At 44.4% G+C, this 21830-nt stretch overlaps 1 protein-coding gene across 2 annotated transcripts in view; it reads left to right on the forward strand.

The window, feature by feature from the left end:
- The first annotated feature begins 54 nt into the window (after window positions 1–54).
- Window positions 55–21830, forward strand: part of lhfpl4a (LHFPL tetraspan subfamily member 4a) — a 41536-nt gene continuing 19760 nt past the window's right edge. For both annotated transcript variants that reach the window (XM_031875380.1, XM_031875379.1), the window contains exon 1: window positions 55–702. In XM_031875380.1, coding sequence (XP_031731240.1) covers window positions 297–702 — 406 coding nt within the window. In that variant the 5' untranslated portion in view covers window positions 55–296. The remainder of the gene's footprint in view (window positions 703–21830) is intronic.

The raw sequence follows: 21830 nt of genomic DNA on the forward strand, positions 1-21830 counted from the left end.
GGGGGGGGGGGGGGGGGGGGGGGGGGGGGGGGGGGGGGGGGGGGGGGCTGGATGTGGGACTACACCATCAGAGCACAAGGTCTAGATAAGCGAAAGGGGGAGAGAGAGAGGGGGACCAGTCACTGGACCATTTGGACATTTGTTGCAGAGGTCTTCTTTTTTTCTACATATAATTGCATCCCTTTCCACAGAGGGAAAGAACAGATCAGGAGAAGAGGGAACGCCAGGTTGAGGCTGCTGTGCGGCGGGGGTTGAGGGGGTTGAGGGGGGTAGGTCGGAGGTGGTGGGAGAGAAAAATGCTGCCTTCGCAGGAAGCCTCCAAAATCTATCATGACAAATACATGCGCAACTCCAGTGCCATCGGGGTCCTGTGGGCCATCTTCACCATCTGCTTGGCCATCATCAACGTGGTGGTCTTCAACCAGCCCTACTGGATCGGGGACAGCGTCAGCACCCCGCAAGCCGGCTACTTCGGCTTGTTCCACTACTGCGTGGGCATCGGGAACTCCGACCGGGAGCTCTCATGCCAGGGCAGCTTCTCAGAGTTCGGCTCCATCCCGTCGGAAGCCTTCAAGGCGGCCTCCGTCTTCGTGCTGATGTCCATGGTGCTCATCCTCGGCTGCATCGGCTGCTTCGCCCTCTTCTTCTTCTGTAACACCGCCACGGTCTACAAGACGTGCGCCTGGATGCAGCTGTTATGCGGTAAGGATGGGAGACACTCTCAGTGTTTTTATGTTTGTTAGTTTTCGGCGGGGGCGGGGCAGTTGAATAGGGGTGTCTTACCAACACTTTTTGTTTGGGGGACACCTTGAGGAGAGGAGCATCAGTAGGGCCCCACCTCACACTTCTCTTGTGTTGGGCCACATCTTATCTCCTTGTCAGAAATAGGGACTTGTTTTTCATCAGTAGGGCAAAGATTAAAGCAAAGTCCCCAAAACATATCTGGAAGTCATGTGAGGCATTCAGGAACATCCCTTGAGAGCATGACCTGCATGCTAAACTGAAAGAGTATATCTCAGTCATCAGTCACTATTCCACTGTGTCACCAGACATTTTGTAACATGACAAGGTTTTGAAGCCTTGTCGGAGAAGATCCTGGGTCTTTAAAACAAATTCTGACATGTTCTTTTTCATCCGGCTGGTTGAAATAACGTGTCAGAGTGTAATTGTATGGAGTTATGATAATGAAATGCCTTCAGCAGCGTTGCATCAAAGATCACAGCTTCTATTTTGGTTGCCATATCTGCCTACCAGATTAGCCTGCATCATGCACAATCTGCACAAGCATTCCAGTAATGTATCCCCACTCAGCGCGTTCATTCATCCGTATGAAACTGGAACAAACTCCATGTAAAGGCTGCATTGTGTATGTAATGGTATTAGGAGGTGCAATAAGTTGTCAGATAGGCGCAGCTGAGCCGATTAGAGAGGAATAAAGTTTTTTAAATTAAAAAAACTTTTAAAAAAACATTTTTGTTTGCTTTAGACGCCTCATCTCCCTCTCTACAGTCATGGAAATGCTATATACGTACATGGATACAAGTTTCAGAATTCCCCCTGGCCTTCACCTACAAAATGTCACTCAAAGAAATACAGGTGACTCAAAATGACTACAATGAAACATAAAATGACTACAAAGAGAGACAAAACAACTACAAGGAGACGAAAAAGAGACTCAACGACAAGGGGAAAAAAAATGCTAAGAGACACAAAATGACCACACAGAGACACAAATGACCGAAAAGAGACTCAAAATGATTACAAAGAAACACCAAACAACTACGAAGAGACACAACATGACCACAAACAAACAAACAACTACAAAGAGACACAACATGACCACAAAGAAACAAAATGACTACAAAGAAAGAAAATGACTACAAAGAAACAAACAACTACAAAGAGACACAACATGAAATAAACAAACAACTACAAAGAGACACAACATGACCGCAAAGACACAAAATGACTACAAAGAAACAAACAACTACAAAGAGACACAACATGACCACAAAGACACAAAATGACTACAAAGAAACAAACAACGACGAAGTGACACAACACGACCACAAAGAAACAAACAACTACAAAGAGACACAACATGACCACAAAGAAACAAACAACTACAAAGAGACACAACATGACCATAAAAAAACACAAAACAACTACAAAGAGACACAAATTGACCACAAGAGACAAACAACTACAAAGAGACACAAAACTACTAAAGAGACACAAATCGACCACAAAAAGAGGCAAAACAATGATGAAGACTGTCTCGCTCCTATGTAGGAAAGGTGAATGTCTGTGCCCAGGGGCCCATTGTCCACATGTAGGTAAACTCAGTTGTGACAGATTGGTGGAGTAGCAGTTACCTGCATGTCTGTATTCATACAAAGGCTGGTGTTCTCCCATCACTGAGCGTTGAAAACAGATTGTATCAGTTCAGGTGGAGCCTGAAAGTGCCTCCCGCAAGCCCATCGGCATCAAAGAATCCCTCTAGCGGATTCCTAATCACACAAACCTCTAATTAACTAGACGTGATGCGGATGAAACTGGTCTCAAATGTGTTTAAAACGGTGCCGAGTGTTTATGTCAGGTGGGAGATGGTTTTCATATTAAAGATGAGGGTTGATGTGGCTTTTTGTTGAGTTTTCCCCCTGTGGCCACCATGGCACCATTGTTCTCACTGCCAGGGTGCACAGTTGTGTGTTGAGGGAGGAGGGTTAATTGTGCATTGGTCTGGAAGGGCTGACATTATATGGGAGGAGGAGGAAGCAGAGGCTCTATGAACGGACTGAGCGGGGGATGGGGAATGTAGATTTTGCTAGATTATTGCAGGCAGCAGGAGCCTGTGTGAATAGTGTGGGACCTTTAGAAATCATCAACTTTTTCCTGCACTCCCTGGCTCTGTGTGTCCTCAGAGAGAGAGGAAAGAAAACAAAGAGAGGTCAACGCAAAGAGACACATGGGCGGATTAAGAAATGATGAGGGGGAGTGAAAGTTATTTTTATAGCAGAACTGAAAAATAAGCGATAGTCGTTGGGTTAGGCACTCCTGGGTTTGTGATGGGAGCATAGCAAACGTGACACATGGAATTCCGGTGAGAAACAGCAGCTAGTGGCAATAACAATGCTAACTGAGGCTTTACACACTATTACAGTTATAAATGTCAAGTGTCCCAAAGCATCAACTAGGCGCATGGGTTAAAAGCACAGAAGACCCGCCCCACCCAAGCACAGTTAGCATAAAAAATTAAACGTAACATTAGTAGTTAGCATTTACAACCGTGATCGTAAACTCCGGCACAAATATGGCCCACCAAAACTTCTCATGTCCCCCACAGAACATTAATGAATTCAGAAACGGTGAGGAGTATGTTGTTGTTGATGACCCCTTCATACTTCAACGAAATTAATGGTGCTTTATTTTAGCATGATTTTAAAATGTCAAAACGGCAGAAAATGAGGTGTAAGCTCCACCAGCGGTCGTGGTGCTTGGTCGTGCACCTCTACATTTTTTTAATTGTTGTGACTGTCACAAATAGCTCACTGATAAAAGCACTATTGACAAGTAGGGATTATAGAAAGAAGGCCAATTCGTTTTTGAAACAGGAGGTCTTAAAATCTAAATTTGAGTAAATATTTTGCAGCCAAGTCGAAGTGTTTACAGGATAGTCAACCTTTGTTTCTTCATAATTTAATATTTGACTTGTTTCTTTACAGGACTTGTACAAAGACAAAAAAGTAGTTCATGAATATGAGATATGAGTTTACAGATAATTATAATCCCTCCTCTGCATTGTGGAGGTTGGAATATGGCGTTCTGCTGGTTACATAGTCTATGGGCATGTCCATGAGTTACACTTGTTGTCTTTTTGATTCTTCACAGTTCGTTTTGTCTGTACGCCCTCTGGCTTTGCTCAACGCAGCAAAAAGCCACAGTAGTGCTGCACGAGCCATTGGAAATAATACTTTTCAGAGGGCAGTGGTGCCGCTGTTGCATTTTGTCTGAAGGTTTGCAGCCACAATAAGCCAAGCAGTCCACATATCATCAATTGTAAAAACAAAACATAACAATACAAATAAGACAATATAAGATCTGGTTAAGAAGAACTCCCCAGCTGTTCTGTTGTAAAGAGCAGAAGCAATTAAGTCCAGATGATATAAGTGTCAGTAACAATATACTGTAGGTTGTGTCCGTATTGTGTTAAAAAAAAAACAGTAGAGAGACACAACTTCAACATTAAAACTGTCACAGAGAATGATGCATTTGAATACCAACCCCACATGATAAAACACTATATCAAAGAGTGGGAAATTCCAGTCTCTACTACTACTACAACCTATTAATGATAGAACATAGCAATGGACGTTATAGAACTACACCCAGTGCAGCTAAATGTTATTGATTGATTAATGATTACATTATGGAGAGTATAGTGACTGATTCCAGCAACTAGCCACTCGGCTGGGTGCGGGAGAAGATGGTGTTCTTTACTCGCTCCAACAAAGAGATTCCAGGCTCTTTCACTTTTGGATGAGGTTCCCGTTTAATTAGAATCATCGGTTTACAGATGATACGATATGATAGAACTTATCTTATCTCCCTCTGGTGTGTCTTGCTTGAGGTAAAAAAACGTGTGATCTCACCGTCACCCATGCATCATTCGTCGTCTGTTGCACCTGTATACCCTATATACCAATTACCTGCCACACTAATCCACACTGCCACCGGTGGTCAACCTGAGGTAGGCTCCCAATATATACAGATATAATATCCAGACCTAACTAATGGCACCTACAGAGAGTGTATTTCTGTTACATCGGTATGTAAAGGAGGACAGGCCTAGTATCCTTTATAGCAACTTATTACTTGTTTTGAAGCGGATTAAGTGAATGAAGTAAAATATTATATAAATTCATTCTGCAGTAAAAATTGTGGTGAGTTTTCTCTCCTGACTGCCACAAAGGTTTCATTTGACATTCTCTGGAGGAAGCTGAGATACCATGTAGAAGATTTCTAATGGGATTCCTCCTGTTTATTCCTCTTCTCTCCCTCGAAAAATCTTTATAAATGTACACAATTTATAAAAACACATCTCCCTTCCCTCCCCATAACCTCCTACTAACCTATCCCACTGTCATCTCCACTGACTCCTTTCTTCTCCACTTCATCGTGCATTTTATGCACGGCCCATACTTAAAGACTGTAGATCTGAAACTACAAGGTCTATTTTAATAATTTTGATGGTATAATACAGGTAAAACTTGTGAGAGACTTGTTCAGATGTGTAAAGATGTCTATATGTTACTGGTTAATAGTGAATGAAGATGGCACACAGCTCAAATTGAAAAGTTTCAGGTTCGCCTGAAAAAAAGCACTTTTATTGAACATTTCTTTTGAAATAATGCAGATTGAAGCCTAAAAATACTCCACAGTCATAGCACAACAGGTTTGTGGTCTCTCCAAGCTAATTTTACTTAGATTGAGTGAAGCAGGCCAGCATAATAGGAGGTCTGAGTACAGAATTTCAAGCCGAATTCTCATTTCTCTCTCATGCTCTATTCTAATTTTATATACTATATAACTACATATTAACTATATATTCACTTGCTTTATCACTAAGAGTGTTCAATACATCATAATAAAGCAGTTTGGCATAATTTTCCGCCATGTTCAGCTATTTTCAGATGTCATATGTCTCATCCATGAAAAAATCTCCTCTCAGGGTACTTCTCAAGTCTCTTAATTGTCGTTTCCTCGCTCCTCGATCCTCGCTTGAACCGGAAGTTTTTTCTGCACCGCCATATTGACGGCCATCCCAAAGCTCTTATTTAGCTCGGAGGAGCGAGGAGGGAGGATGGAGGAGGGACCTCGGAGGAGCCATGAGCGAGGACCCACGAGAACAGACTTCCAGGAAGTCTTTTAACGGCCGACACGCCCCCTCATTGTTCATCAGTTATGTGATTGGACGCTGCAGCCGATTGGACTGACTGACCGGAGTTTAACAACAGAGTGAAGACAGATCACAGAATAAACTCTAGTTTATATTTGATTCGGTTTCTGATTCAACATCTGGTTTAAATAAATGTTCATTGTAGACTGAACAACAAAAGGACCACAAACAACTTTCTTCATTTATTAGAAAGATTTGTGTTTTCATGATCTGATATTTCCCTCAATAACTTTTATTATGGAAACAATTAAAGTCAGAGAGAGCTGGAGAGAATAAACACTTTTTACATCATTCATGAGTGTTTGATGAGTTTTATCATTTAAGAGAAACAATAATCATATTCTGGGTTATTTAATAATGACGCCACAGTCACAATTTCAAAACGTACAGACGCAAATAATTCATAAATAAGACGATCGCATTCTGCCGGTAGAAATGGATCTTGTGCTTATAAACAGAACACAGGACACAGTTTGTTAACAGACTACAGAGAGAAACACCTCTACAGTGGTGATTACTGTGTGTCTTTATTAGTTATTAGTATTATTAGTTACTATTATTAAGTACAGTGATCATGTGAACAGACACAAACTTATCAAAAGTCTCTCCAGCTGTTAAAGTCGACTGACAGCTGATCAGCTGTTAAAGCCAATCTGACAGCTGATCAGCTGTGATCAGCTGATCCTCCGTCATCAGAAACAGACGTCCCTTCACGTGACGCAACTGAGGAAAGGACGTCTCATGTCTCTTAAAACATATTTCCTCGTTTCCTCTCTCCTCGCATGGTTTCCTCCATGCATCCCTGGTGGGAGGGACTAAGACGCAAGGAAAGGACCCAAGTGAGGGAAACGGGGATGCAGTTAAGAGACTTGGGATGTACCCTCAGTCTGTGTCTCTTTAAGCCTTTGGTAAGGCCTGTGATTGGCGGATTTCATCATGTGACACCTTGTTGAACGCGGAAGAGTGTAACTAACGCACTACGCGGGTTATTTCGAAGATTGACAGCCTTTTAGCCACTCAAAATCGAGATATGCTTGGCCCAGCCCCTATGCGTAAAATCCATTGGTCCAGCAGAAAACTGCTGGCCATTTCCTCAAAGAATGTGCCAGCCTGTTCATTTCACTGCAGAGACAGAGAGGAGGAAGGGATTATTTTAGCTGCATCGGACTGCAATGGATTCTCGGTGGTTTTTGGCACGAAAATCACCAAATGGTATGTTGACTTTGAATTATTTTTGTGGGTGAGCAGTGTGATGTTTGTTGGCTGGATTCATGTAACTTTTGAATGGTTTGGCAGAGGTGAATTCGGAGACCGTGACTCGACACCGTATCGAGCGCTACTGCGGAATCATGTATCCATCCGCCATGATCGCTGCCGGCTTTGTGATGAAAGATGAATTTCGGGTGCATAGTACGCCGATTTTTTTGAGAAAAATCCTGATTTTGTGATAAATCTTCTAGTTTATTGAATTAGTTTGTGTATAACTGTGTATAATTGTGTAAAATGGCTGGCATGATGATTTTGCCCGGACTTTTTTTTTTAATTCGGTATTTAATATGTCTGGAGCATTTTTGATATTTCTTGATGAAAAGTCCATTCAGAACCTCGGTACCGGTACTCGAACCCCAAATGGGGCTCGCTCGGGCTAAAGAGGTTTTAACTTAAACTTAACTTTCACACTTTAACTTTAACACTTTGCGCAGAGTATATAGACTTCTGCTGCTTCATGTGTCTTCTTGTTGCTGTGCACTGACTAAATGTGTCCCCAGAGCAACATTGAACGTAACAATATTTCCTATCACATATAAAACCAAACAAAAATCTATATTCGTAAAAACAAGTTGTACAAATAATAATATATAAACAAGCATATTAAAGCTACTGCAGATGTAAAAACAAAAGCAGTTCACTTACCAGAGCTGCTGTTCACTATTTAAAGACAAAGTCCATCCTCCTTTCTTTGTTAATAAAGAGTTTAATCTCACGGTTGTTCAGTACATCCGTGCGGTTCAGCTACGTAGGGCTAGGCCAGCTAGCAGGCTCTGGCACGTCAAAGAATACGCCCAACATGTCAAACTAAAGATCTGATTGGTTGAAGACTATAACAATCAACAATATCGTCCCCATTCACTTAAACTGCAAAGGGATTCACTTGTGAGTCTGCAGGCCTCGGGCCTCTCTTCTAACCTAGAGACACAGAGGTGAAATCTGATTGGATAAGCACAGGGGAAGACGATCTTACTTCGTGAATGAGAGGGTTCAGTGTTCCAAAAAGCCTCCCTTCACGCTCAGATAATTCAAAAGTAAGGAATCATCCATGAATACTATTTTTCCTGTCTTGTCTTTTTACCCTTAACATGGCAAGCAAACCATGTCATGTTTGTGACTTTTCCTAAATGCTGCACGAACTCAGCTGTGTGCTCAGTGATCTATAAAAGATAAGTCCCATAGGTGGTTTGCTGGGTCAGTGCAAAATAATGCGGTGCAGACAAGTTCTCTGAAAAATCCACTGTCTGCTCCAAAGGTGCCAGAGAATGCTCAAACTGACAAATTTATTTCCCCCAACAACAGCTTCTTTAGGTATTGAGGGATGAGAATTTAAGGAGTCTGAGCCCGACAGGTCATCTGAAGTGACAAATTGAAAAAGGCCGTATTGAATCTTTTTATTTGGAATGCGGAGGAGTGACGTAGAGACGCCGTATACGGCTCTGGTATACTGTCAATCACAGTAAAATCATAACTTTATGGTCTACTTGACTCTAAATGGACCATCATTTACTAAATGAACATCATGCTGTATTGAAGAAGACTTGAAACTAGAGATTGAGACCATAAACTCATGTTTACAATGTTTACTGAGGTAATAAATCAAGAGAGAGGTAGAGTAATTTTCTCACAGACTTCTATACAATCAGAGGAGTCGCCCCCTGATGGACTTTAATGCAAGTTTTAAGACTCTTCCGTATCGGCTTCTCTTAGCAGAACAGGAGGTTGCTGCCTGGCTCAGTATATATAAAGAGGCGAAGTCTCGCCCCTTCCTGTGTCCACCATTGAACCTTATTTCGGAAAAAAATATGTCCAGTAGTCAATGTTGCAAGACGAATATCTTTTTTTAACTCGTTTTAATTGTGCCATGTGATACGCTTCTGTAAGCAAGTGAGTGAATAAGCTCTTAAGCACAAGCAAATAGACAAAATAAAGGCAAATGAGGCAAAGGCATTCACCAAATTGACAGTGCATTAGTGGCATAAAGACGTGTGCTACAAATACAAAAAATACAAGGAAATATGAAGTCAGATGAATCTTCAATTCTGAATTGAAACATTTTCAATACTCATTTGCCTGCTTTCTCCCCTGCTCTTTAATCGGCTCTGAGAGCAACACAGCTGAACAGACGCACATTCCGCATCGCTGGTCTGAACAGCTCAGTTGGTTAACATGTTAAATAAACCCATTGACCGTTAATTAACCTATAGATGTAAATTAACCTGTAGACTGTAAATTGACCAATAGACAGTAAATTAACCTTTAGATGTAAATCAATCTATAGACCATTAATGAACCTATAGATGTAAATTAACCTATAGACGTAAATTTACCTGTACACGTAATTTAACCTGGAGACTTAAATTAATCTAAAGACTGCAAATTAATGAATGGACTGTAAATTAACTGAAACACCGTAAATTATTCTACAGACCGTAAATTAACCTGTAGACTGTCCTTTTTATACAAATTAAAATTTACACCCTCAGAATAATTTGAACCCAGGGATTTTTAAACAATAATCTGACACGAATGAGATGTCAAGGACTGTGATACAGGTTGAACAACTAAGTCCTTCTCTCTCCAGTCAGGTGGATCTTTGCTGAAGAATTACTTTTAGTGTTTGAGCCGCTCCACACTTCCAGGACCACTTTGACAAACTCAGCAAAAACTTCAGCTTCAAACAGAGCAGAGTGAAGCCCTGAGGCATACATGGCTGGGTAGCAGTGGGATTGAGTGCTGCTATGCCTGAAACACACATTTGGTGTGTTACATTGAGCGGTACTGAAGCCACAGCCACAGCTAACCCTCCTTCAGCTCACACTAGTATTTCTGTGCATTTTTCGTGTACATCGTATAGATTACTCGTTTCATGAAGGCATTTTCCCACTGTCCTACAACCACCTGAATGCAGCAATAAGAATGAGATTTCAAGGCAGGCGCATCGCTTATACCACAAACATTAATCTCCATCACGAATGTCGCCTCACATTGACACTGTTGAGGTGAGCCAAAACCTCCTAAATGGCAAAATATAACGAGTAGGGATGAAAGTATTTTCAATATTTTTACAGAAAATATATAAATTATTTCATGATTTAGGAGAGCCATGTAGAAGAAATAAAGTTGATGGATGCTAAAGAAGCAAAGTGTGTGTGTGTGTGTGTCGGCCGAGACCCTGCTAATGCAGACCTAATCTCCTATCAGAGGGGAGACTGCCTGGGGTTTCACATCTCTGCAGCCCTCTCTGCACACCCATAATCCTCAGTTCTGTCCTTGGATGTTGAGCCTCGACCAATTATTCTCCATGCGTTGCAAAACCCCCTCATCGCTGACAGATCGGACCATGAAGGCTTCCTCACTCTTTTACCTCCCAGAGAGTGACAGGATAAGTGAGGGATGCTGGAGTGTGTGCAAGTCATTGTGAAATAGAGTTGGAAATTGTTTGTAACATCCAAAACATTAATCAAATTCAAATCGACATTGCGATGATCGCAATCTTCAAATGATCTTCAGAGAAAACTGATTTAAAAAAAAAAAATAAATAAAAATAAAAAAATTACACAATCTAACCGAGGGTTGGAAACATGTGGCACTGTGGGCTTCATGTGCACACATGCTGCCTTGCGCTCCATGTGACATATGGGAGTGAGAGAAGAAGTAGAAAACAATTTGTAAAACGCCACGTCAGTTGATTTATTCTCTGAAAAAAAGATGCAAACTCATAACACTAAATAAAAGCCTCTAAAATGAATCTGAAGACTTTTACCACCTGCAGTGAGAGTCCAAGGTGTTTCCTGCCTGACAGAAGTGCATTAATAACTTAAATAGTTTGTGAGTTGAAATTATCAGGAGGCTATGGAGTCTGATGTTATGGTTGTGGCATCAATTGTGTGGCATTAACAAAAAGAGACAGAAACATACAAAAGGTATTGGATAAATGGTGACAAAGGGCAGCCCTGGCAGTCCTGTTTGTGATTTTCATGGACAGGATATCTAGGCGCAGCATGGGGGCGGAGAACGTCAGTCTCGGGGGTCTCGGGATCGCTTCTCTGCTATTTGCAGATGATGTGGTCCTGTTAGCCTCCTCGGATTGTGACCTCCAGCATTCACTGGGGCGGTTTGCAGCCGAGTGTGAAGCGGCGGGGATGAGAGTTAGCACCTCCAAATCTGAGGCCATGGTTCTCTGCCGGAAACCGGTGGATTGCTCCCTCCAGGTGGGGACGGAGTGCCTACCTCAAGCGAAGGAGTTCAAGTATCTCGGGGTCTTGTTCACGAGTGAGGGTAAGATGGAGCGGGAGATCGACAGACGGATCAGTGCAGCTGCAGCAGTAAAGCAGGCGCTGCACCGGACCGTCTTGGTGAAGAGGGAGCTGAGCCGGAAGGCAAAGCTCTCAATTTACCACTCGGTCTACGTTCCTACCCTCACCTATGGTCACGAACTCTGGGTCGTGACCGAAAGGACAAGGTCGCGGCTACAAGCGGCCGAAATGAGTTTCCTCCGTAGGGTGGCCGGGCTCAGCCTTAGAGATAGGGTAAGGAGCTCAGTCATCAGGAGGGAGCTTGGAGTAGAGCCGCTACTCCTTCGCGTCGAAAGGAGTCAGCAGAGGTGGTTCGGGCATCTAATTAGGATGCCTCCTGGACGCCTCCCACTGGAGGTTTTCCAGGCACGTCCAACTGGGAAGAGACCCCGGGGAAGACCCAGAACACGCTGGAGAGATTACATCTCCCAGCTGGCCTGGGAACGCCTCGGGATCCCCCAGAATGAGCTGGAACATGTTGCCGGTGAGAGGGAGGTCTGGGTCGGCCTGCTTGACCTGCTGCCACCGCGACCCGACCCCGGATAAGCGGTGGAAAATGGATGGATGGATGGATGGATGGATGGATAAATGGTCAGAGAGTCAGTGTCACGGGGCTGTGAGTGTGGACCCAAATGCAGGCACGGACCAGGGATTATAGGTGAAAGGTTTATTTACAGGAAACCAAGGGGGGGGGAATGACCAGAGCACCGCGGAAAAGTCCAGGGAGGGTGAGGGTGGAATCCAGGCAGGAGGAGGTAGGGCAGGGCAGGCAGACTGGGGAACCGGGAGGATGGAAAAACTGCAGGAACAGAGAGACAGGGTTAAAGCGCTGAAACAACACTTGAGGAAAACTCTGAATTAACTTCAAACAGAGCTGCCAAGAACTACTAGCTACCGCGTGAGCTGTAAACAACGATCTGGCGAAGAGTGGATGAAGAACCGGGGTAGATATACTGTTGGGTTGATGAGTTGATGGAGTGCAGCTGGCTTGACTGGGCAGGAGAGGTGAGTTGTAATTAGGAAGCCGGGAGGAGACCAGGTCGATGAGGTACTGGAATCCACGACCCCGCTGGCGCACGTCCAGGATCCGCCGGACAGTGTAGGCTGGGTGGTCATCAATGATCCGGGGGGGGGAGGGGGAACGGCTGGAGGGCAAAGTGGACTGACCGAGACAGGTTTCAACTGGGAGACATGGAATGTGGGGTGAATCCTCAACGAAGCAGGTAACTTGAGTTTCATGGCTGAAGGGTTAATAATAGAGTCTATCTCAAAGGGCCCAATGTAACGGGGCGTAAGCTTCTTAGAAGAAGTCTGTAATGGGATATCCCTTGAAGATAACCAAACCCTCTGACCTGGCAGGTACCTTGGTGCCGGGGTCTGATGCCGGTCTGCAATGCGCTGGTTGCGTTCCGCTGATCGTAGCAAGGCCAAGCGTGCCTCCTTCCACACCCTGCGACAACGGCGAAGATGGGCCTGGACTGAGGGTACTGTAACCTCCTCCTCGTGGCCTGGGAACAGAGGTGGCTGATACCCTAAGGAACATTCAAATGGCAATAACCCTGTAGCAGCACTTGACAAAGAGTTATGGGCATATTCTACCCAGGGAAGATGCTCACACCAGGACGAGGGATTCCGGGCTGTGACACACCGCAGCGTCGCTCCAAGGTCTTGGTTGGCCCGCTCCGCCTGTCCATTAGTTTGTGGATGATAACCGGACGAGAGACTGACAGATGCCCCAATAGCCTTACAGAAAGCCCTCCATACCTGGGATGTAAATTGTGGTCCACGATCGGATACGATGTCAGATGGGATCCCATGGAGCCGGACAACATTGTGAACTAAGAGGCTGGCAGTCTCCACGGCTGTTGGAAGTTTAGGTAGGGGCACAAAATGTACAGTCTTAGAAAATCTGTCAACGATAGTGAGGATGGTCATTTTACCCTGAGACAGTGGAAGTCCGGTGACAAAGTCAAGGCCAATGTGGCTCCAAGGACGCCGTGGGACAGGAAGGGGGCGAAGTAGTCCGGTGGAAGGCTGGTGAGAGGACTTACTGCGAGCACACACCACGCAAGCCCGTACGAAGGCGCGTGTGTCCGACTCCATGGATGACCACCAGAATCGCTGCCTTAGGAGAGATAACGTGCGATTAATACCAGGATGACAGGCGAACCGTGAGGTGTGTACCCACTGGAGAACCTGTGAGCGGACCGGCTCTGGCACGAACAGACAGTCCCGAGGCCCCCCACCAGGATCCGGCATGGTTCTCTGGGCCTCTCTAACCAGGGACTCAATCTCCCAACTCACTGCTGCCACAATGCATGATGAAGGGAGTATGGACTCTGGGTCGGGGGGGGTGGTGGTCAGACATGAATGCCCTGGAAAGGGTATCGGGCTTAAGGTTCTTGGAACCGGGTCGGTAGGTGAGCGTGAAGTCAAATCGACTGAAGAACAACGCCCACCGGCCTTGGCGGGAATTGAGGCGCTTGGCAGTCTGGATATAGGCCAGGTTCTTGTGATCTGTCCACACAATGAATGGTTGTTCCGTTCCCTCCAGCCAGTGTCTCCACTCCTCCAGGGCAAGTTTCACTGCCAACAGTTCCCGGTTGCCAACATCATAATTCCGCTCCGCGGGGGACAAACGGCGGGAGAGGAAGTCACAAGGATGGAGCTTCTTATCTGCAGCCGAGCGCTGGGACAAGACGGCCCCCACTCCCGAGTCCGAAGCGTCTACCTCCACGATGAATTGACGTGTGGGATCCGGATGAACGAGGACAGGCGCCGTAGTAAAGCGTCTCTTCAGTTCAGCAAAAGCGCCATCTGCTGCGGAGGTCCAAGAGAAGGAGTTTCTGGGAGACGTGAGCTGGGTCAGAGGTGCCGCCACTCTGCTGTAGTCGCGGATAAACCTCCTGTAAAAATTGGCAAACCCCAGGAACCGCTGGAGCTGCTTGAGGGAGGTGGGTCTGGGCCACTCTGCCACTGCCTGTGTCTTCCTTGGGTCCGTCCTCACCTGCCCGCTCTCGATGATGTACCCCAGGAACTCCACCGAAGCCACGTGAAAGTCACACTTCTCCGCTTTAACATAGAGCTTGTTCTCCAGTAGCCGCTGGAGAACCTGTCTCACGTGCTGAATGTGTTCCGGGAGAAGATTAAGATGTCATCTATATAAACAAAAACAGATCGGTTTAGGAAATCGCGAAGGACATCATTAACAAGAGCCTGGAAAACTGCAGGGGCATTAGTCAGCCCAAAAGGCATGACCAGGTACTCAAAGTGACCCAGGGGGGTCCGGAAAGCAGTCTTCCACTCATCTCCCTCCTTGATACGGACCAGGTGATATGCATTTCGGAGGTCGAGTTTTGAGAAGATGGTGGCTCCCTGTAGTGGTTCGAAAGCTGAGTTTATAAGGGGGAGAGGATACTTGTTTTTAACTGTTATGTTATTCAACCCCCGGTAGTCAATACAGGGACGGAGGGTACGGTCCTTCTTGGACACAAAGAAAAACCCAGCGCCAACCAGGGAGGATGACGGCCTAATTATACCTGCTGCTAGAGAGTCTCGTATGCAAGTCTCCATGGACTCCCACTCCGGGCGAGACAGGTTGTACAACCGACTAGCGGGTAAAGGAGCACCAGGCAGCAGGTCAATGGGACAATCATAGGTTCGGTGCGGGGGTAGAGAGAGAGCCTGCTTCTTGCTGTAAGCCTCCTTTAGATCCTGATACATCGAGGGAACAGCTGACAGATCCAGGGGTTCGGTGGCAAGTGTGGGGGCATCGCCTTCTGTTGGAGCTCGGGCAGATCTCAGGCATGAGGAATGACAAAAAGAGCTCCAGCTCTGAACCCTACTCTTCGACCAATCAATCTGGGGATTGTGGAGCCTTAACCAGGTCTGACCGAGAACCAAGGGGGTGAGGGGGCAGGATATGATATGGAGCTGAATGAACTCGTGGTGATTACCCGACAACACCAGGTGCAGTGGTTCCGTGACATGGCTAACATGAGCGAGAAGCCTTCCGTTTAGAGCGTAGGCCCGGAGGGGAGTGTTTAGTGGCTGGATGGAGATTCCGGTTTGGGAAACCAGGCCTGAGTCGATGAAGCTCTCATCCGCTCCTGAATCCACTAAGGCACGTAGGGGAAGGGATTGTTGGTTCCACATGAGGGTAGCCTCAAGCTGCATTCTGGTCTGTGGGACTGAAGAGGGAGTAGTTTGGCTCACCAGTATCCCCACCTCTACTGACGAGCCTCCTCTTTTGGCCGCTGGGGGCAGGAGGCCAGGAAATGACCAGCCTGGCCACAATAAATGCACACTCCTGCTCTGATCCTGCGGAGGCGCTCCTCTGCAGAAAGGCATGATCTGCCCAGCTGCATGGGTTCCTCTGCTGGAGAGCAGGGAACAGGGACAGCAGGAAGGGCCTGGAAACTCGAAGCTGGCCCATGGCTGGTTCTCACGGGAGGGGGAGGGGAAGAGGCTGAGTAAGGGAATGGCATACTAAGAGGGCAGCTAGGTCTCTCTCTCTCCTAATCTCACAGAAGCGACTCTAGTCTGATGGCAAGGGCAATTAGGGCATCAAGACTCTCCGAGTCATCCCTAATTACTAATTCCTCTCTCACAGGGCTATTAAGCCCTCTGAGAAAGACCCCCTGGAGAGATATGTCGCTCCACCCTGAACCCTGTGCAATAGTCCTAAAGTCTATGGAAAACTCTGCTACACTACGAGAGCCCTGACGTAGGGAAAGTAGGCGTGAAGAAACTTCCTTACCGCTAATGGGGTGATCAAAAACCCTACACATCTCATCAGAAAAGCTCTGGTAGGAGGAGTTAGCCGACGACTTACTGTCCCATACACTGGTAGCCCCGTCTGGTGCCCTCCCGGTAAATGACCCCATAACAAAAGCAACCTTCGCTCTCTCTGATAAATACCTAGAGGGTTGCTGATCAAATACTAAGGAGCACTGCATTAAAAAGGACTTGCATGTGCCCAGTTCACCAGTGTAACGTTCTGGCGCAGGGACGTGTGGCTCCCGGGGGCAGAAGGCAAGCTGGGTGGGGGTTTGAGGAGGAACTGGAGGAGCTGCAGGAGCTTCCGGGGCAGGAGGGGAAAGCAGTGTGGAAACCTGCTCGAGGTGATGTCCAAGCCGACTCACGTCAGTGGAAAGGGAACGGAGTGACTCCACCACGGTCCGGAGAAGTTGGTCATGCTGACCCACGAGAGCACCTTGTGAGGCGAGAGCCTGACGGAGGGAATCGGAGTCTGCTGGGTCCATGCTGGCCAGATCGTTCTGTCACGGGGCTGTGAGTGTGGACCCAAATGCAGGCACGGACCAGGGATTATAGGTGAAAGGTTTATTTACAGGAAACCAAGGGGGGGGGAATGACCAGAGCACCGCGGAAAAGTCCAGGGAGGGTGAGGGTGGAATCCAGGCAGGAGGAGGTAGGGCAGGGCAGGCAGACTGGGTAACCGGGAGGATGGAAAAACTGCAGGAACAGAGAGACAGGGTTAAAGCGCTGAAACAACACTTGAGGAAAACTCTGAATTAACTTCAAACAGAGCGGCCAAGAACTACTAGCTACCGCATGACCTGTAAACAACGATCTGGTGAAGAGTGGATGAAGAACCGGGGTAGATATACTGTTGAGTTGATGGAGTGCAGCTGGCTTGACTGGGCAGGTGAGGTGAGTTGTAATTAGGAAGCCGGGAGGAGACCAGGTCGAAGCCCTGCCCATAAGATACACACACAGGACAACAGGAGGCACGGCCTGGCCGTGACAGTCAGTCCCCAACAACAGCTTCAAAAATATTAATATCATTACTAATAACTAACCCGAGTATGTCCTTGGGTGTGAGTTGGTCTTATGCTGCAGCAGACCTTTTAGAAAATACAAATACAATGTACAATCATTTCAGATTTTATTTTATTTGTTAATTCAGATGATTATTTTGTTACGTCATCCTTTTTTTCTTTCCTTCAATATAGCTTATCTGTCCCTTATACAATTATTTTCTCTATTGGATCACTTTGTAAGACAGAGGAAACATCCAATTAAATGTCCAATATGTTGAATTGTGGGGATTTATTAGCAGAAAAGGAATTCATACCTATGTTTTCATTAGTGTATAATCACTATAATCTCTTGTTGTATTTTCTGTAGCTTAGAATATATGATATTATACTATATTCATTAAACAATGTAAGTAATTGGATTATACTTACAGTACCCAATTAGTGTCACAATTATCGATGAAAGCATTTTTTTAATATAGAATAATTCCTACAAGCCAAGATTCCTTCCTCCATTAGCCCTCGCTCTCCCACAATGTTCTCCTTGTTTTCCTGAGAAACCACTGAACTAGCTCTGGGAATACCCTTTCCCTCTGATGACAGAGAACAATGTTAACAAAACACATCTCCCCTGAGACGCAAGACCGGGATCACAGCAACGCATCACTTACATAAACACGTGATGTTACTTTCTTTGTTGTTCTCACCCTATCCCATGAGTTAATGAACGAGTAATGAGAGAATGAAAGATGGAGAAATAAGGGAAAACGTCCACTCCTGCAGCAGGCTGTAGTTATTGGTGTCCAATTAGCCTACATTCAGAGAATTTTGAGAATACAGTCCTTCAGGAATTCAGCATCACTCTCTCTCTTCGCTTTCCATAACTATACTTATAAGCAGAAACTGACCTAGTTAGTAAACATTTGTTCACGTTAACGTGAGCTGGGTTTGGCTGTGACCATGAAATCGTAATTGCAAAGGAGACAAACAAAAGAGATAGAAATGCATCTCCGCATTCTCTTGGTTTTCAGGCCTTGCTACACGTGTCTCATTTCATAAGCTAGTCTAATGCTACTACAGCAGAAAGAACTAGCTGGTGAAACAAGTTGAATATCTAGCAGCTAATGATATTATTCTCAGTTCATTGAGCCAAAGGAGAGTGGACATTGGAATTAAAATGTGTAAATACGCGATTTTTTTAAGGAGTAAGTCACAAAACTTTATATGTTGATGACATTGTAATGTTGTTTTTCAGCTTGTTCGGCTGCCACCAAGTGGCCAAAAACCAATGATTGTAGCTTTAAGGTGCATATCAACAGATTTCAATTTGAAAAAAAGAATGCGGCGTGATTCGTATGTTATGCACGCAAATCATTAATGAGGAAGTATAAAGACTGCAAAGGCACGCACAGCGGGCGGTAGTGGAGGTGGATGGGTCCAACAAACTTTCAGCCAGGAGATCCCGTGTTCGTTCCCCGTGTGGCGACTCCTCTGGTTGCAAAAAGAAGTCTGATTGTATAGAAGTCTATGAGAAAATGACTCTACTTCTCTCTTGATTTATTACCTCAGTAAACATTGTAAACATGAGTTTATGGTCTCAATCTCTAGTTTCAAGTCTTCTTCAATTCAGCATGATGTTCATTTAGTAAATTATGGTCCATTTAGAGTCAAACAGACCATAAAGCAGAGTATGATTTGGGGCGGGCTTACTGTGATTGACAGGTTGCTACCAGAGCCGTATACGTAGTATGGACCCAAATCCAGGTCAATAGTTTTGATCATTTGAAAAAAAAATGTGAACCTGGAAGTTCAAGTTGTGGTCTTGAACATTGAAAAATACAGCAATGTATTCAAAATAAAAATAAGTGAATGAAAAGTTTCATATCATAGATATGTGTCCCAAGCAGGTTAGGAAATTTACGTATTTTTTTGGGGGCAACTTTTGCCCCCACTGACTGAAATCCAGGGGCATTTTCAAAAAATTGGGGGCACTTTTTGAAACTTGTGAAATAACATTTAACCTTTGTTCAAAATAATAAATATACTTATTTAGGCTTACAATGAGCAATTGTCATCAAATGGCAATAATAATACTATTAGGCAGTAGTCTACAGATTCAAAGTGTTTTCTTAGATTTTTTTGACAAAAAACAAACGTAAATCAGACAATCATTTCAATTTTATTCTTTTTTCTTTGTGGTTATTTATTGTTATTATTAAATGTTTTAAACAACTATTAACAATTATTAAGTCAACAATGCCTTGATTACATATACTTCAGTCATTGTATGGAATTATTGAGAAAAAATATTTTTGTAGCACCTCAAATATTGTAATATTACCCATTTTTGTCCTGAACATATGCATTAGTCATTGTGTGGAATTTTTAAGAAAAACATTTTTATAGCACCTTAAAATTTTTAAAAATGTGCCATTTGAAGGTACAAATTTAGTACAGAGTTTTTACTTAGTAAATCTTAATTGACTGTCAGTCAGGTATTATTCATTTCCAGCAACCCTCAAATCAAAGAATAAAGACACTTTACGCACGATTTAGGTGTATTTTACCTTTAACTCACGAGATGCAGGTAGCATGTTTTATACTTAATGTGAATATAATTAATTTAATCTAATTTCCATTATGCAATATGTGTACTTTGTTGGCATCTCATTCTGAAAACCGGTCACAGGTCTGATTAAGAAGCGCTCCGTTTGTTTTATTTTGTTTAAAAAGTTCGGGGGCATTTTTTGCCCCTCTCATAGTGATATCAGGGGCAAAATGATATTTCGTAGGGGCAGTTTTGCCCTTTGCTCTCGTGTATTTCCGACGCTGGTCCCAGGTGTGTGCGGATACCCCCATAGTGCCAGAAGACCATCTTCCTTTTCACCAGTAGAATGAGCCCTTCATATCTACATAAAGAGCAGGTCCTCTTCATGGAGTCCGCCATGTTGCACTCCCATGTTTCAACAGTAGCCCAGAACGGACAAACCAAACACTGGCTGTAGAGAGAGCCTTTCTTGTTTCAACGTTGAATTCCGTAGGTTGAATTTGGTAGCGCCTCGAATGCACCTGAAGAAGACCTCACTAATCACGAATCATTATCTTGACACATAATGGGCGACTGTGGCTAAGTGGATGGGTGACTGTGGCAGAGTCGTCCTTTAATCAGAGGATCGGTGGTTCGATCCCAGGCTCCGCTAGCCCATGTCGATGTGTCCTTGAGCAAGACATTTAACCCCAAAATTGCTCCCGTAGCTGTGCCTACAGCTGTGCCTGTATGAATGTGGATAGTCTGATAGGCAGGTGGCACCTTGCCCCTGCCATCAGTGTGTGAATTGGTGAATGATGACATTCAATGATGACATGATGACAAAAGTGTAAAAGTGGTCAGAAAGACTAGAAAAGCGCTATACAAGTACAGTCCATTTACCATTTTTACATAAATGGCGCATGAAAACACTTGCAAGAGTATCTGGGTACACTGCAACACTGAATAAACGAATTATGCACGAATGTACATGAAACACAAAGCAACATTGACACATAATTCAGACGAATAGAAAACAACTTTATAAATGCCTGAATAAAGAGCAGCTTCACTATCCACACAGCAATGCTGAAGCAACTGGGAGTCGACTTGCAAATCAGGAGAACTAAATAACAACAGATATGAGCTGAGCTAAGATCTTGTTCAAAATGGCTCCTCTGCTCTGATGAACATTCGCTGTTCATTTTCCAAAGTGACCTGACACATTTGTGACATAGATTCTAATCTGGTGTTTGGTCCGAGGCAGATGATGATACATGAGCAAGCCCTTCTGTGTTTCTGTGGTCTTAGACACAGTTCACTGGACCCAGCGAATCCTAACATTACATAAAGACAGTCTATATACAGATTTAATAGCCTATTTTAGGATGCTTGCTACTCGGAGAGCATTTTGTGTTGTTTTTTTTTACACCGCTGCATGCTTCGCTCTAACCCCCAGAAAATAACAATGTTAATAAACCCATTGATGTTCTGCTCATATATTAAACAGATGGAAAGGAAGGTTATAAATATGTATATTATGTATAGTATATGTGTGCATGTCTATTGTCAGCTCCGTCCATCAGGCAGCATTGACACATTTTTATCACATTTTTCATTCGCTGTAGCTCTGTGCACATTCATTTAGGAAAAAATGCACTGCCGGTATTAAGTCAATAAGACTTTAAATAGCACAAATAGGAATGTTTAAATCAGCTGGAAAAATCTACACAACAGCACTGACATCATCTTAGGATTCAGCCAAGTTAAGGGCTACATATGAAGAAGAAATTGCGGTGTGAATGCTGGATGCTGAAAAGCCGCAGCTACACCGTAGCCACGATACCAGAGATTTAGTAGTCGATACCAATACCAGTGAATTTTCCTCGATTGTCAATAATTTGCTACCATGGTAAAAAACTAAAAGATGACAGTAAACACTTAGAGCTAGTGTTAGGAAGTTGAAAAGGACATAATTCTGTGAAAACATCTCCTTC

This window comes from Anarrhichthys ocellatus, unplaced genomic scaffold, assembly GCF_004355925.1.
Source record: "Anarrhichthys ocellatus isolate YVR2014 unplaced genomic scaffold, GSC_Weel_1.0 scaffold90, whole genome shotgun sequence".
NCBI classification, from domain to species: Eukaryota; Metazoa; Chordata; class Actinopteri; order Perciformes; family Anarhichadidae; genus Anarrhichthys; species Anarrhichthys ocellatus.